This window comes from Osmia bicornis, chromosome 6 (assembly GCF_907164935.1).
Source record: "Osmia bicornis bicornis chromosome 6, iOsmBic2.1, whole genome shotgun sequence".
NCBI lineage: Eukaryota > Metazoa > Arthropoda > Insecta > Hymenoptera > Megachilidae > Osmia > Osmia bicornis.
The window spans coordinates 8521662-8537451 of NC_060221.1; the positions used below are offsets into that span (position 1 = coordinate 8521662).

Genomic DNA, 15790 nt, shown 5'->3' on the forward strand with positions numbered 1-15790 from the left:
TTTTTTAAATTTATTTAAAACAGATTTTGAACAAAATATTTACTAAAAATTAGAATAAAAGGTAAAATACTGTATATTAATCTATCTTGTATGTTGACTTGAATATTTTTAATTTTTCTTTGTAAGGCTGATTCTCAAGATAGAGAATTTAATAATTGTAAATGCATAATAATATGTATAAAATTAGGTGTGAAATAATAAGGGAAGCTGCTAATGTAATACTAATTTATAAATAACATTACTAATCGATATACTTTATCTACAAAGTTTTATGCTGAACTATATACATTTTTATTTTTTATGTAGAAAAATTATATAAATTTTGTTAGATAAAATACAATTATCTTACGAAAAAGTGGTAATTTATTTGTACATTTACTTTGTATTACAATTAATAACATTTAAGATGCATTGAGATGCATCATCAAGATTGCGCGGGTAATTCAATAATTTGTGTTTTTGCGGAAAAGGTAAAACATTTTGTGATATTCCTTTATTTATGTTTTATTGCTCTGCAACATGTAACTGAACAAAATAAATGTATTATAAGAAATTAAACTTATTGATGTAGTTGTGACAGTATATGCATAGCTTTTAGAAATAAAAAGTTAATACAATAATCAATTATATTGTGTTGACAACACACACATGCATTAAAAGAGTGATATTCATTATCATATGTATTATTAAAATATCATTTACCATTAATATTTCTATAAAAGTGTTGCAAGTAAATATACATTAATATGATAATTTATTTCTAATTATAAAAGATATATGCTTCCTTTACAATATATAATTTTTGTTTTGTATCATGTATCATATGATACAGGTCTTTTCAACTTAATACACTTTTCTCATAGAGATACTTATCATTTTGTACACCTTAACCTATATTTTAGTGATAATATGATTTTGTCTTATTTTAATCTTTTACAAAACATTACATGGCAAATTTTATACCTTAACTTTCCTTTTTATGGTAAATGATAGATTTTATATCCGTAATAGTATTTTTTAAGAAACATAACATAGTTAACATTGTATGCAAGAAATATGTATATATACATAATTCTAAAGAGAACACAATGTTTAAAGTATATATTATCAATATTACATCATCAATTATACTTGATACTTTCGTGAGAATGCTGTATTTTGACTTTTAAACAAAGTATTTTGCGAATACTTCACATCTTATGTTAAAGTATTTTACATTATAGCGCATGCGTTGACAAAATTTGAGATGTAAATTACACTATCTGTATAGGTCAATAGTTTTGTAGAGATATTCTTGCCAATCAAATTTATACCTTACAAATTATTTATTTAAGACACGTTTTCAGTATAAACAATTCAAGGGTATAGTAGATGTAATCTGAACTTTAAGTTTAAAAGCATTGCATATACTAACGGTCAAGAATAAAAGTGGCAACATCGCTTGTCGCTTGTTTAGGTTGCGGTGTTGCGGCTACTCGATGAACGGGTATCACAGTGTATCTTCGTTTCTGGCATTTATTGTAAATATAACGTATTTTTGTAAGACAAAAAGCATATACATCACTGATTGAAGACTACTACATTATACTACAACGTAAGTTCATCATCGGTATGCACCCTTGCACGTCACAAATTAGGAATGGGTTATTTTGATTTTTTGCTCCAAATTATTATGTATATGATTGAAAGTATTTGCCCAAAATTATGGGATACTGTAATGCCAAAAAAAATTTATAATAAATTCTTTCAAAATTAAGTTGATGATTTGACATCTCATTAGTCTTGATGAACTAAAAGTATTCCTATCAAATTTCGACATATACTATTCCACTTTACCATAAGACAATAATAATATTGAAATTGTATCGTTATGTCGCTTACTTTGCATGTAAGAATTTGGGCCTGAAGTCCCAAATATAAAGATATTGTAGATGCCGTACTATATATGAATAGCTGCCATTTTATATAGGATAGATACGCCATTTTGTTGTTCTGTCATACAAAATGAAAGCTGACAATACATATTCTTACATTCCGATATGATGTAGTATTAACACTTACACATTTACTGAAGTAATTAATTCTTCAAATGATTAAAGATTTTTGATAGTTGTTTTCAAAAAAAAAACATTCTATCATTAAACAAAACGATATTTTTTTATTAATGCTTATTATTTATAAATGATGTCATGTGTATTGTTATTAAGTCACATAATTGTAACGTTCAAATAGTACACATAGTTTTTATACGCGAAATATTGTGTACCTCGATGAAACAGTAATACCAAAAAGCTTAAGAACTATACTATATAATTTGTATAAAAGTTTTTCTAAATTACAATACTAATAATAACTAAAGATTGAACAATATTACATAGTTAGTATTATAACTGTTCAAAAATATTTATACATATACATATATGTATATATATATATAATTCTTTTAAACAACATACTAAGGTTATGTAAATTGAAAAAAAGATTTAATTTTTTAAATGTTTTTAGTTAATGCATTAATGCAAACAAGCTTTAAAATAAACGTAATATAACTGTAAATAAATATAATAAACAATTATAAAATATTGTTTAAAAAATTGTTCTAAAAAATATAATTTTATTTTTAATCAAGTACTGATTAGCCTGACTTTAACAAGAATATTTTTTTTAAATTACTATTACGCTTATGATTTTAACAATGCATAAAAGCGCGAATTATAAAAATAACACTTTCGAAACAATTAGTTTCTTAAATTCTACATAGATCCATAAAATCAATCGTATGGTGAGTTGTGAAAGTATTACAGTTCTCCCACTCAATGAATTCAACGTTGTATTACCAGTATGACGCATGTCGACCTCGTCACTGGGCAGAAAACCCGAAGGAGTAGGGTTATGTATTCAACTTTCAATATGACAATTTACAAAAATATCAAGAAAATTTTGATAAATTATATGTGTACCTGATTCAGATCTTAAAATTCAACATCAAATCTTAAATAATTTTGTTTAACTTCAATATATATTTTATTATATAATTATATGTATATATGTACATATAAATTTATTGATTTGTATTAATGCTATAAATCTTGTTTTTCATTTGGAAAATTAAGTTAATAATACAAAGGCAATAATAAAAATATTAAGTAACATAAAGAAATGGAAGGAAGGAGTGGATACGAGGAAGAGTGGGGATGCCTTAAGTACTCACAGTTTTTAAATACTGATTATTTCTTTGGCTTAAAACTTATGAGAGAAATTTTTGGCTAGAATTTTACATTTTATGCGTATATTTTTAACAGAGGAATTTTATTTATTAGTTTTTTATATCCATTATATTGTTAAGAATTAGTTTTGTTGGGAGTTAAACTCCAACGCCATATTGGATGACTTCGTGTGCAATCGTTGAATTTCGTTAGGACACATCGGGACCTATGTTCAGCAGTATTCGCTCAATAGACAAGCTGGTCGAGAAACCCGCCTTTCTGAACATACATTTTTCGTAGCTTAAATTACATTTATTATAAATTATTGTAGGGCGGTTATTAATTATAAATATTCGTGCTGTGTGTTTTTGTTTAAGTTGTTTATACAAGTAACATTTTTAAAATACCGAGGGTGACAGAAGTATAAATCGCTTACTATTTTATTCCAGAAAACAATTTTTTGATTATTAATATAAAATTAACGTTGATTTTGTTTTCATTGTTTTTAAGTAACAACATATTTCGGAGGTAATAGGACATATTGGCTGTTTGCAATATAATAAGAGGTGTTAAGAATACAATTTCAATCCGCCATTTTTGTTAGTTGAGTACTTATGGGCCAGGGACGACTTATGTTAGTACGTCATCGAAGGGCCCATCTTTTTTGTCTTCTATTTTTATCAAGAAAATTGTAATCTTTTATTACATATTGAAATGAAAGTTATATTTATGTATAAGTTATTTAATTAATTGTAGCAATTCTAAATGGAAAACATTAATCCAAACAAAAACTCGGATTTTTAAACTTAGAAAATAAAAATTTTTCAGTATTATATATATATATAGTGTTTTAGGCTTTACTTAATATGTTGTTTAAACAAATATATAATGACTACATTTTTGGTTTGTCTTATTTAATGAGTTAAAAGTTTTCATGTAATAATGCTTAATGTTAAGTTATGTTTGTAAAATTATAACAATAAAAGTTTATTAAAATAAAATTAAACAATAATATTTTGAAGCATTTAATAAAACTGGCAGTTTTTATAGTGTTTTGTTTATATTCATTTTTGTGTAATATCACATATTAAATAATTCTCATATATGTTTAAAATGTGTTTTAATTATTCTGATTAATTGAAATAATTAAATGATGATGAACACATGAAGGTATTTGCTCTTTATATGTTTATTAAGTATACATGTATAATGAAATGTAGATATAGAAAGTTGATATATTATAATTTAAAAGAGATAAATTTTAACTATATTAATTGTTTACAGGCTAAAAAACAGTAAATGAGTAACTTGTGACATTGTCTTAAGTATTTCATCTTTATTATAATGGAGACTTTAAGAAATGATAATGTACATACTCCTGATTCCATAAGTTCCTTATCTTGTATTAATACAAATGACATTAATGAATTATCAAAAGAGAAAGAAGAGGAGCTTTTATATGGTACAGGTGATGATGGGGATGAAGAAGATGCACTCTCAGATGATAGTATACGCCTGAGACTCTCTGATGATGATGAAATTGAATCTGAAAATGTTTTAACAGTTGGTTTAGATAATCAAGAAAATAAATCGAAAAGTGGTAAAAGTGGTAAGTATTATGAAATAAAATATTATGACCAGAAATCTACTAATTGGTTTGTTGAATCATTGTATCATCCCAAAAATATATTTATCTTATTTGAATTATAGAAATAAGATCTGAGAAACATGAAGATGTACAACTTTCTTCTGCCCCAGAAAATGACATAGTGAAAAATAATATTACTGTGAAGGAAATTCAAAGAGAAGATTGTTCAGGTAATGTTTCCATAAATGAAAACTTAGTAACTGATCATACAAAAGATATCAAAATAAATGAAAATAGACCAATAAGGTCACAAGTACTTCACATGCCTCATAGACAAAATTATGAACCACAATGGAGATTTATGAATTCTGTTAATGCTCGCTCGTTTCGTGGTGTTAATCATTTTCCATATAGATATCGTTATTTAACACCTAGGGGACACTACAGACTTCAGTCACATGACTATAATAACAGATTTAATCATACTTTTCCTCTTTTTGAACAAGGAAGAGGCAGTGGAAAATTCAATTCGTTTAACAAATCAATGTATAATAACAGGCAGCAAAAGAGAGGTTTCAAACCTAGTGTTACAAAAAAATCTAATGGTTCAACTGAATATCAAAATTTTGCATCTTCTTCAAATACAAATACTTCAAAAATTGAAGTTGATAATGATATCATAGTTATAAGTGAAAATGTTAATAAGGCAACTGAAAAGGATAATATATTGAATAGTGAGTGTTCAATTATAAATGAAAATAATGACGATAAATCACATGAATTACTTAATAGAAAAGTAGAGAGTACTGTCAGTGATGATGTTGTTTCTGAAGAAAGTCAGGCGGATACTAATTGTATTAACGACTTTCCAGAATTGCAACATAAAATCAAGGTTTCAGAGGAAAATTCATTATCTAATCATGTTGAATGTAATGATGTTTCAGTTACTGAAGCTAGTGCACCCAGTAACACTTCCAATGAAAAATCTGTGAGTTCTCATGATAGTAATAAACAAAGAGATAAAATAAATATAAGTAGCACAATTGATAAAAATGTTTATATTTCTGATAATTCTAAGGAAGTGGAAATATTAAGTGTAGATGTAAAATCTACATCGAGTGAAATTAAAATCACAAGCTGTATTGAAAAGAATAACATAGATAATCAACATGAAGATGAAACAATTAAAACTACGACTGATACGGATACGAAAGAAATTGAAGATATTGAGAATATCTGTGCGTCAGAAAAAAACGAAGTTAACACTGATGATCAGTTATCAACAGTAAATCAGAGTACAGAATTATCTGAAAGTAGTGATAAAGGTGTTTCAAATAACTTAGAAGAAGAATTGATAGTAAATAATGAAGTAATAATAAATGAAGAAGTAACAAATGATAAAGTAGAAGAGACTTTTAAAACACAAGAAGATGTACAAAATACGAATTCAAACGAAAATGAAAATAATGAAAATAATGAAAATAATGAAAATAATGTTATTGATACGACGGATACTACAGTAATAAATGATTTGACAAATGAGAAAACTAATAATGAAATTAGGATCATACAAAATGATTTATCAGTTGAACCAGGTAAAGATGAGACATGTCATAATGATCAGTTAAATACAAACAACAGTACAAATCTAACTGAAGTAGTTGCTTTTAAAAATCAGTTAACTCATTCGGATGATCATGATCTTCAGGAGCAAAATGTAAATGTTACTCAAGACAATGAAAAATGTAAAGAAAAAGAAAATGAAAATTCACCTACAACTGCTACAAATAGTACAATAAAATTAAGTGACATTATTGAATCGGTATTGGATAGAAACAACTTGTTTAATGTAAAATCACAAGATGAATCATTGGGTTTTGCTACAGGTGTAAGGGACAATAGTGATAATAGTGATAAAAGGACTGATGAAGTTTCAGCAAATACACAAAGAAGAAGGAAACGTACGAAAAAAATGAATCTAGCAGTACAAGAAGCTTCTACTGAAGAAGATAAGCAAGGTACATACAAATGAAAAAAAATAATTACTGAGTTTTTATAGGTAACTATTTGTTTTTGTAAGTTACTGAATTTTTATACATTTTTCGTTATAGTTAAGGAAAGCGGAAGACAAAAAAGACAAACAGCAAAACATGCAGAAGAAATAATAAGAGAGAAATTTCTTAATCGCGATAGCGATTTGGAATCGAGTGATGATTCAGAAAAATTTGTTACTGTAAATCATAAAATGAGTCAAGATATGTGTCCATTATCTCCTCCTTCATTAAAACGTAGTTATTCTGACATTGATAGCACCACTATGAATGGTACTGTTAAGAAAGTTAAAATAAATTCTACAGAACTTTCTGATGAATTAGCAACAAAAGAAGATAATTCTCAAAATGTTAAGAATCTTAATTATGTTCATAAATTCTTTCAAAGAGATTTAAAGGAAAAACTGCCTAAATTGAAGCAGGAAGTATGTTGATAATATAAATACAGTAGACAAATATTTCACACAAGTTTTTTATGTTTTAACGCTAATAATTTCTTTAAGGAATTAGAGGAACTTTTAATACAAAAGATTGTTGAAACAATTACAATGCGCGGTGAAATAGGTAAATTGAGAGAGCAAGCGCGAATCTCGGAACGAAATCAGGAAGCAACGCGAGCAAAATGCCAGCAGTTAGCTAAGCAAATCAAAGATTTTGAAATGGTATTAAATCGTAACGCTGCTGACAGGCGGGCAAATAATGATAAGCCTGTTCCACCGATAAAAATCAATAGATCAGTTGGATTGCAAGTTAATTTTGTAACGGTATAACATGACATATATATAATTTATGTTAGACTAATTTTATAAAATTTGTTACTATTTTTATTGTATTACTTATGTATAGGATCATGGAATGCAAAATTTGCGACAATTGCAACAGAATTCCAGTATGAAAGCTTTACAAATTCCAAATAATGGTAATGCGCCGAATATACCTAACAATGAAACAAATAACGCAGTGAGTCCAAGAAGAGGTATTAAAGTGAGATCTCCTAGACGAACAGATTCAATAAACGCACAAACACCGGTGGTGTCGCAAAATCATACTCAGTCTTCAAACATTATGCCTACCATAACTCCTGCAGCTTTAGTTGTTGCTAAATCTGTAGATACACAACATAATTTACCATTACCTAATCAATCTAATGTTCAACAAATTATATCAAACGTAAGTATTATATTAAAATTATTTTTTATTTATTTATTTAATAAACAAATGTATTATTCATTATTAGTCACCAGTACAACAACAACAACAACAACAGACTCAACAAACTATAGTTTTAAATGGAAAACTTCCGAATCAAATAAATCGACAAGGTCCTGCTGTAGCGAATACACAAACCCGAACAAATGATCTTATTGATCTAACAGATGAAGAAGAGAAAAGTAAAGGTATTAAGACTTTTGTGAGATGTTTTTGTGAAATATAAAATAAATGAAAGCATGCGTTAAGAAAAATTGAAAATTTATAGCTGCCAGTGCACCAGTATCTACAACTACAATAAGTGAACCACAAATAAGTTTAGCACAATCTTGCTTCCAAAGGGTAATTCAAACAATTCCTGGAAATGTAGCTATAACGAATCAACCTCCTAGTATAAGAGTGGTACAGCCAGCTAGCCAACCAACACCTACTGCCTTAGTGGTTTGTAAACAGATAATATTTATACATTTTTAATTAATATAAATATACATTTATATTTTATTTTTTCAGAATAATATGAATGCTCCTCGGTTAACATACGTAATGCAAAGCGGTGTAGGACCAACAAGGCAATTATTAATAACACCAAATTCTAGCCCGGTAAAATAACTAATGATATACTATTGCTAAAATGAACTTTAAAAAGTAGTATTACGCATAATAAAAATGTATAATTACAGATGCGGCCAGTAACTTCGTGTAATAGACCTCCATTCTCAACTCTAACTTATAAAACTGGTATGTAATCTAAATGACAATAAATATTATAATAAAAGCAATGAATACAAATAAATGTTGTTTATAGGAATATCAACAGTTGCGAATGGATCGGTTCGAGTTTTAACAACACCAGCTCCTTCAAATGTACAATTGAACAAGGTATTAAATATTTGTTTTTGTTTATATCTATATTTATTTATTTATTTATTTATTTGTTTTAGCATCCTGCACCATTACCGGATACACGAAATTATGTTACAAATCCCCATTGGAAACTTCCACCCCCTGCACCGTCATTAAAAATTTCTAAAGTTGCAAATGGTATGTTAGAAAAAACATCAAATTGATATATATAACTGAAGTTAAGAAAGCTAAGAATAAAAAATTTACTATAATTATATACAGGTATAGTACTGTCTTGGAATATGAATTTATCCGACAAATATGCAGATATTGCTAGTTATCAGTTATATGCATACCAAGAAATTGCTGGTATTCCTCCTAATACATCGTTATGGAAGAAAGTTGGTGATGTTCGAGCTTTACCACTGCCTATGGCGTGTACACTTACACAAGTAAATTGAACAAATATTATTTTAATAAACATTATGAATGGTAGGAACACTTTTAATCTCAACCTTTTTTTTTTCAGTTCTCCGAAGGCAATAATTATTACTTCGCAGTTCGAGCAGTTGATACACATTCCCGAAAAGGACAGTATAGTATACCTAGCAACATTTCTTTGTAAAATGTGCGAACAATTTTCTAATTATTATTTTAATTTTATTTTTAACGTACGTTTACAATAAGTCTTGATATATAACGAAAACAAATTTCATGCAGTCTTCTTAAATTATCGTCTAATTTATTACACCTATTACATGTAAAATATATTTACTGAAATTACAAGTGTATAGATTACACGTGCAAATGAACGTGTTGAATAGTAATAAGTATATGTTTGATTATTATTATTCGTACGATTTCTGATAACCGCGATACAGTTATAATTAACATTTCTTTTGTTAGTTTTTTCATGTTTATTAATTTATAAAGACAGAAAATATAAATTTTAGTTTTCTACTAACAATATATAGTTTATATCCTGTCTTTACTGATGATATTGTATAAATCAATGTTAGAACTTCATACACTTCTGTACCATGCTTCATAATGTATTCTTTATACATATGTCATTTCATAGTATACAATAATTACTGAATATTTTTAATCTTTTTCACATTTAAAGCATTATATGAATAATTTATAACAGTAACGTGGTATCAGTCACCAAATTTTGTTTATGAAGAAGACAAGATATTCTAGTCACAAACCTTTTTTTTTAACAATTATTTTAATATTCATTTTTCACGAAGACTGCTACAATTGCAGGACAAACATGCAAATGTTTAAAAGTCTGATATTGATATTATTATTCACTGAAAGTGTTCATAAATGTTGCTTCCTTATGTTACACAGTGTAACTTTCTATTGAATTTAGTTCATTCTCATTATTGCTTGACATGATTTGCTAATATATAATTTGCTCAATTTTGATACTATTGTAATAAATTTTGAATATTAAATAATAAAATACTCCATAAATTTCATGATGTAAAAAAAAGATCATGAATCACTTCGAATTAGTATATACATTCATGTCTAAGTATTCAGATCTTGCATCTAAATTGTATAATACCTTATTTCTAAGTTTTAACTACTATTGTGTCATAACATTGTATAATAAAACAATTGCTCATTTTTTACATGAGTTTGTAATGAAAAACAATGCCTATTCATGAAACATAAAATTTTGTTTAAATATAAAGTTTCAGAGGAAATAAGATACTTCGAAAGTGCCATGTATTATTCCTAAATTTTATCATAAAAAGCATAAATAATATAACCTATTTAAAAAAATAATTACACATGCTAGGCATATGAAAGTAAAAGGAAATAATACATGTGACGGTAATAACGTGGATTTAAATCGAATTTCCCGCTTTTTAGTGCACAGCTCTTAGAAGGTAACAGGTATGTCATATTGTATGAATATGTAGTATGTAAAAGTTCATATCTTAATTTGCTATTACTGCTTGCGACATAAATAATTTAGTAATTACAATGTGCAAAGCGAATATGAAACATGAATTGGTGAGAAAGCTTAAAGTGTTTTTAAATTCTCTTAACTATAAATAATATTTAAAATAAATCTATTATTCACATAGAAGTTTTGTGATTTAGAAACTTATCAAGCCATATCCATTAAAGTTTCTTTTGTATCGATAGATGTATTAAATAAAATAATTCTAAAGTAGAATATTATGAAAATATTTAAAAACTTACCGCATGTTCAAATTTGTTATCTACGTACATATATATATATATGTAACGATGATATATAAATCATAATGAACAGAAAATAACCAATAAACAAAGTTGCAGTAACTTATTATCTTCCATTGTTGTGTACGAAAATTTAAAATTATATTACAAGTGTTATATTAAAAATTTACTAGTGTTCAAAATTTTAATATCGAACAATTCCTAATTTCATGCTGCACAGTATATTTTATCGCTACTCTCTGCGTCAGGCGTTAAGTGAGTTGCAGAAATGCAATATTATGTTACAAAAAAGTAACGGTAATTTTTTTACAAATATCATAATACAAACGCGGTGATAATCTTTATTTTCGTTACTGTAAAAAAAAAACATAAGCAAGTGGGGGCGGAAATAGTCAGTAATTTGTGTACACATACTGTTTGCTGTACTTAGTGACACAGTACGAGAAAAGTCCGTGAAACTAGAAAGAAAACTATAAAATCGAACAATATCTAAATGGATTGAACATACGTTCGTGAAGATTAATATTAAAAATATGAGTAGATTAGCACGTTTTTAAATAATGAATATTTGCAAGATATTACGTAGCAAGTTTTCTTACTTTTACGACATGTCTTACTGACAAGCACAACATAAATAACGTTCAAAGACAGCAATATTTCTTGGTCGTGTTACATTTCAACAAAATTTGCTTCTATATTCTTGATGGCTTATCAATTTATTTTTCCAAGTAATTATCACGAATCGTGTATTTTTTGCAAAATTAAATCCAGAATTTAGTGTGTTAATAGATTTATATTTAAGTGAGTAGGAGTATTTAAAAAAAAAAAAAAAAATACAGTGTAAGTCAATATTTTGTTCAGTTACTTTCAAAATGTATGAAATCAAGTTTGAGAACTGTAAAGAAAATGATGAAGTATGAGAAGTACTATCAAATTATGTCAGAATGAGTGCATTGAAATATGCAGTGGCAAATCATTTTATGGGTGTGACATTTTCAAGTTATATGATTTATATACATCTTTTATTATTATATGGTAACTGCTCTTGCTTGTAACAGCTAGTGAAACTTACATTGATAATTAGGGGATGCCCAGCTTACATTCGCTCGTCGTACGACGAGCTCCACTAATGGATATGGGTACTGCCACCAGCTCTGTGACATCTGTAAATCCTTCTAATAAAATCACTACTAATCAAAAGAAAGTTGAGAAGTCCAATAAACTTACTGGAGTCAGATTACCTTTGTTACGCAAGGAAGCAAGCGTTGTAAATCTTTCATTAACAGAAAGAGCTGCATTGGGAAAAGGAGTGGATGCGCCGTTACTCAGACCTGAAAGTAGTGCAAGTTTAGAAGCACGTGGTAACAGTTGGTTAAGTTTGGGCCCTGGAGTATTAAGAAAATGCGAAACTGCTGTTGGTTTAAGCACTTCTGCCCTAGAAGGTCGACCTATAAATCGAAGTCGAGTTTGTTCTCGCTGTTCAAGTTTGTTATCATTGGCATCTAGCTCACGTTATAGTTTAGCCGCAGGCAATTTTGTTCCTGCAGGTTCTCAACAAACGCTTGGACGTCTTTTCTGTAAATTATGCCTTGTTGATACTTCTATTTCCAAAACATTTAAAATAGAGGGCTGTGGTTGTTCCTATTGTAAAGATGTATGTATAAATTTGTATTTAGTGTATTTTATTTTATGCAAAAATTTTTAAGAAATAATACATTTTAATGTTATAGTGTATGAAAGCATATGTTGAATTTGAAATTGAGGAAGGTGCATATGAAATTAGTTGTCCTGATGCACAATGTGAACATGGGGCAATATTATCTATGAAGGAAATATCAAGTCTTGTTAGTCCTGAACTTGTGGAAAAACATCATAAATTTCGCTTGAATAGAGGTGTGTAGAACTTATGTATTGTAAGATTCAGTAATTCAATTTAATCTAATAACATTTTCTGTAACATACAGATGTATCTATGGATAAAGCACGTGCTTGGTGCCCACGAGCAGGTTGTGAAACAATATGTTCAATAAATGCCACTGGATCAAATGGAACTCCTATTGGACCTGTTCATTGTCCTAATTGCTCTACAGATTTTTGTTCTATATGTAGAGAATCTTGGCATAATGGTCCTTGTTCAGATCTATCATTAGGTATACCATTTGATGGTGACCATATCAAGTGCTGTCCTATGTGTTCTGTACCTATTGAAAAGGATGAAGGATGTGCTCAAATGATGTGTAAAAGATGTAAACATGTTTTTTGTTGGTACTGTTTGACTTCTTTAGATGTAAGTATAATTATTCCTAATAGTAACAATGGTAATCCTATTTAAAAAATTTTTAATCTTACATTCATATTAAATAATTTAGGACGACTTTTTATTGAGACATTACGACAAAGGACCATGTAAAAATAAATTGGGTCATTCACGTGCATCAGTCATTTGGCATAGAACACAAGTTATTGGAATTTTTGCTGGATTTGGTTTACTCTTACTTGTTGCATCGCCATTGCTTTTACTGGCTGCCCCATGTATCGTATGCTGTAAATGTCGTGTATGTGGTTCGTCTAGACTTGAACAGGAGGAAGGTGATACTACAACATAAGAAAACCAAGAGTTACAATATTCCTATAATTTTTCTTCAGTATGGTAAACATTTAGAGTATTCAATATGAGCAAGTAATTGGTGATTTATATAGATATACATTGAACTTAGGGAACATCACACGTTCTTGTGTATTGCAACGAATAGGATGAAAGATGTAATATCTCTATTTCAAACACATCATTCTGTAAAATCTCTTAATGTAAAGTACGCTTGTAAAATAGTTTTATCATACAAACTTAATATTTTATTTTGTTTTTAATGATTTTTAAGGATCTTATTTGTAATCAAACAAAATCTTGACTGTGTTAATGAATTATTGAAAATTTTTGAAGTACCCACACATTTGTACATATTAATAGCGTTTTAAAGTAAAAAATTTACGTTTACTAAAAGCTACTTAATATCCAATTGCTACTTGATTGTTATTTAGGGTTTGAAAAATAAGGTACATTTCTTTTTCTGTTGTGTCTGATATTCATAACTTAAACGTATATAACATACCGAATTATAAATACTCATAACTTCTGTTTATGACATTCCAAGAAATTGCAGTTGCATTGCATTGGTTTAACTGTTGTAACCAAAATTGTATTATGTTTTGTAAATTATATATCAAGTATTTACTTGAAGATTCTTGTACATGTACGTGATTTATTGCCTGCATATTTGTGCAATATTCTTTAACAATACTCAACATTCTTTCCATATGTTTGTAATATTCTGTTTTTTTAACACCTAACATAAAAATTCATAAATGAATATTTATGCATATAATATCCAATAAACAATGTATATCTATATGTACGTTTGTTCTGAATTTAGCAAAATTGAGACACTTTATTAAAATATAAATTATTGATTATAACGCGTAATATCTTATTTATAAGCACTTCTTTTGTCTAGAATTTATTCAGTGTATCTTATTATTGAGATATATGGAAAGTTACGTGGTTCATAAGTTCTATCATTCTATTCTATTTGTGAAGAAAATTTTAACTTAGAACATTTGTAAATTTCGTTACAAAATACATATATAGTTAATAATATTTACTATTAATAATGTCATAAATACGATTTCTTAATGTAAAGAAATATTATTCATGTCTTAATTGATTGTTTGAATCTATAATAAACTGTAGATCATAATAATGAAAGCAGCATGTTATAATGCATCAAAAATAAAATTAGACTGTTATAAAGTGTAAAGTGATAAATTATTCAATTTCTGACGGTAATTGCGTTTCATGTTTGCCGAAATATTTGTTTCTAGTTATAAATAAAGCGATTTTTCTTCATTTAATGCGTACACACGTACAGAATGTATACGTTGAACATAATATATTATCGCTTGCAATAAAATAAAAAATAATATATAAATATATATAAATTAAATAAAACATTTAAGTTTCGGAATAAACAGTTCAACTAGTATTACTAACTAAAGCCATGCGCGGATGCGCAAGTATCTACAGACGTGTAAATATATATTTATACGTATATATATATACATGATATTTATCTTATGTATGTACATTATGTACGTGTAAATATATGTATTTGTTTGTGGTGCAATTTTGCATAGAAGTCATTTTAAAATGAATATTAATATAAAATGCAATGAATTTTAACTATTATAATATGATTAAGATGTCAAGTCATTTGCAATTAATTAGTTGTAAATTATTACATTAATAATAGAATGACATATAAGTAATCGATGTTAAAGAAATCCTTTTTCCGTCATGATCTTTTTATATATTATAATTGTGTTTGTATTCGTTCTGTAATACTTTTTTAGTGTATTGAGATGTTTCTTTATTATTTCATGACCGTGGAATATTTAGTATGTGTTTTAACATATTTATTTGATAACTAAAAAAGTATAGACAGGAAACAATTGAAATTTGTACGAACGTGTATATAAATTTTACATTATTTTTGTACAGATTATTTCATATTTTTTGATTGATAAATTTGTTTTACTTCATATTATTATTTTATAAAGTATTTATACAGTTCTACTCTGAGTTGAGGTACTAAATATTACATTTATTAAGTATA

At 27.4% G+C, this 15790-nt stretch overlaps 2 protein-coding genes across 7 annotated transcripts; both read left to right on the forward strand.

The window, feature by feature from the left end:
• Positions 1-739: 739 nt before the first annotated feature.
• LOC114874931 (MATH and LRR domain-containing protein PFE0570w) lies at positions 740-10540 on the forward strand. Of its 4 annotated transcripts, XM_046286285.1 has the most exons (15): positions 4143-4376; positions 4491-4815; positions 4917-5782; positions 5873-6812; positions 6906-7270; positions 7349-7609; positions 7692-8015; positions 8083-8242; positions 8323-8495; positions 8565-8654; positions 8735-8792; positions 8860-8933; positions 8996-9095; positions 9180-9349; positions 9427-10540. In XM_046286285.1, the coding sequence occupies exons 2-15, from the start codon at positions 4551-4553 to the stop codon at positions 9520-9522; spliced, it is 3942 nt and encodes a 1313-aa protein (XP_046142241.1). In that variant the 5' UTR covers positions 4143-4376; positions 4491-4550; the 3' UTR covers positions 9523-10540. The 4 variants fall into 4 exon arrangements, with proteins under 4 accessions (XP_029040527.2, XP_046142240.1, XP_046142241.1 ...); XM_029184694.2 differs by lacking the exon at positions 4143-4376 and adding an exon at positions 740-1594 and having other exon boundaries at positions 4917-6812; XM_046286284.1 differs by lacking the exon at positions 4143-4376 and adding an exon at positions 3063-3734 and having other exon boundaries at positions 4917-6812.
• Positions 10541-10629: 89 nt separating this feature from the next.
• Positions 10630-14358, forward strand: LOC114874932 (probable E3 ubiquitin-protein ligase RNF144A). Of its 3 annotated transcripts, none has more exons than XM_029184698.2 (5): positions 10630-10928; positions 12205-12774; positions 12851-13013; positions 13085-13407; positions 13490-14358. In XM_029184698.2, the coding sequence occupies exons 1-5, from the start codon at positions 10899-10901 to the stop codon at positions 13724-13726; spliced, it is 1323 nt and encodes a 440-aa protein (XP_029040531.1). In that variant the 5' UTR covers positions 10630-10898; the 3' UTR covers positions 13727-14358. The 3 variants fall into 3 exon arrangements, with proteins under 3 accessions (XP_029040531.1, XP_029040532.1, XP_029040533.1); XM_029184699.2 differs by lacking the exon at positions 10630-10928 and adding an exon at positions 11250-11417; XM_029184700.2 differs by lacking the exon at positions 10630-10928 and adding an exon at positions 11250-11411.
• The last annotated feature ends 1432 nt before the right edge of the window (positions 14359-15790 follow it).

Excerpts from the sequence above, each read along its gene's own strand:
- LOC114874932 (XM_029184698.2), top strand. The coding sequence starts at position 10,899 with ATGTGCAAAGCGAATATGAAACATGAATTG. Across the intron at positions 10,929-12,204 it reads CGAATATGAAACATGAATTG|GGGATGCCCAGCTTACATTC; the intron begins GTGAGAAAGCTT and ends ATTGATAATTAG. Across the intron at positions 12,775-12,850 it reads GTTGTTCCTATTGTAAAGAT|TGTATGAAAGCATATGTTGA; the intron begins GTATGTATAAAT and ends TTAATGTTATAG.
- LOC114874931 (XM_029184694.2), top strand. The coding sequence starts at position 4,551 with ATGGAGACTTTAAGAAATGATAATGTACATACTCCTGATTCCATAAGT. Across the intron at positions 8,016-8,082 it reads TTCAACAAATTATATCAAAC|TCACCAGTACAACAACAACA; the intron begins GTAAGTATTATA and ends ATTCATTATTAG. Across the intron at positions 8,793-8,859 it reads AACTCTAACTTATAAAACTG|GAATATCAACAGTTGCGAAT; the intron begins GTATGTAATCTA and ends TGTTGTTTATAG.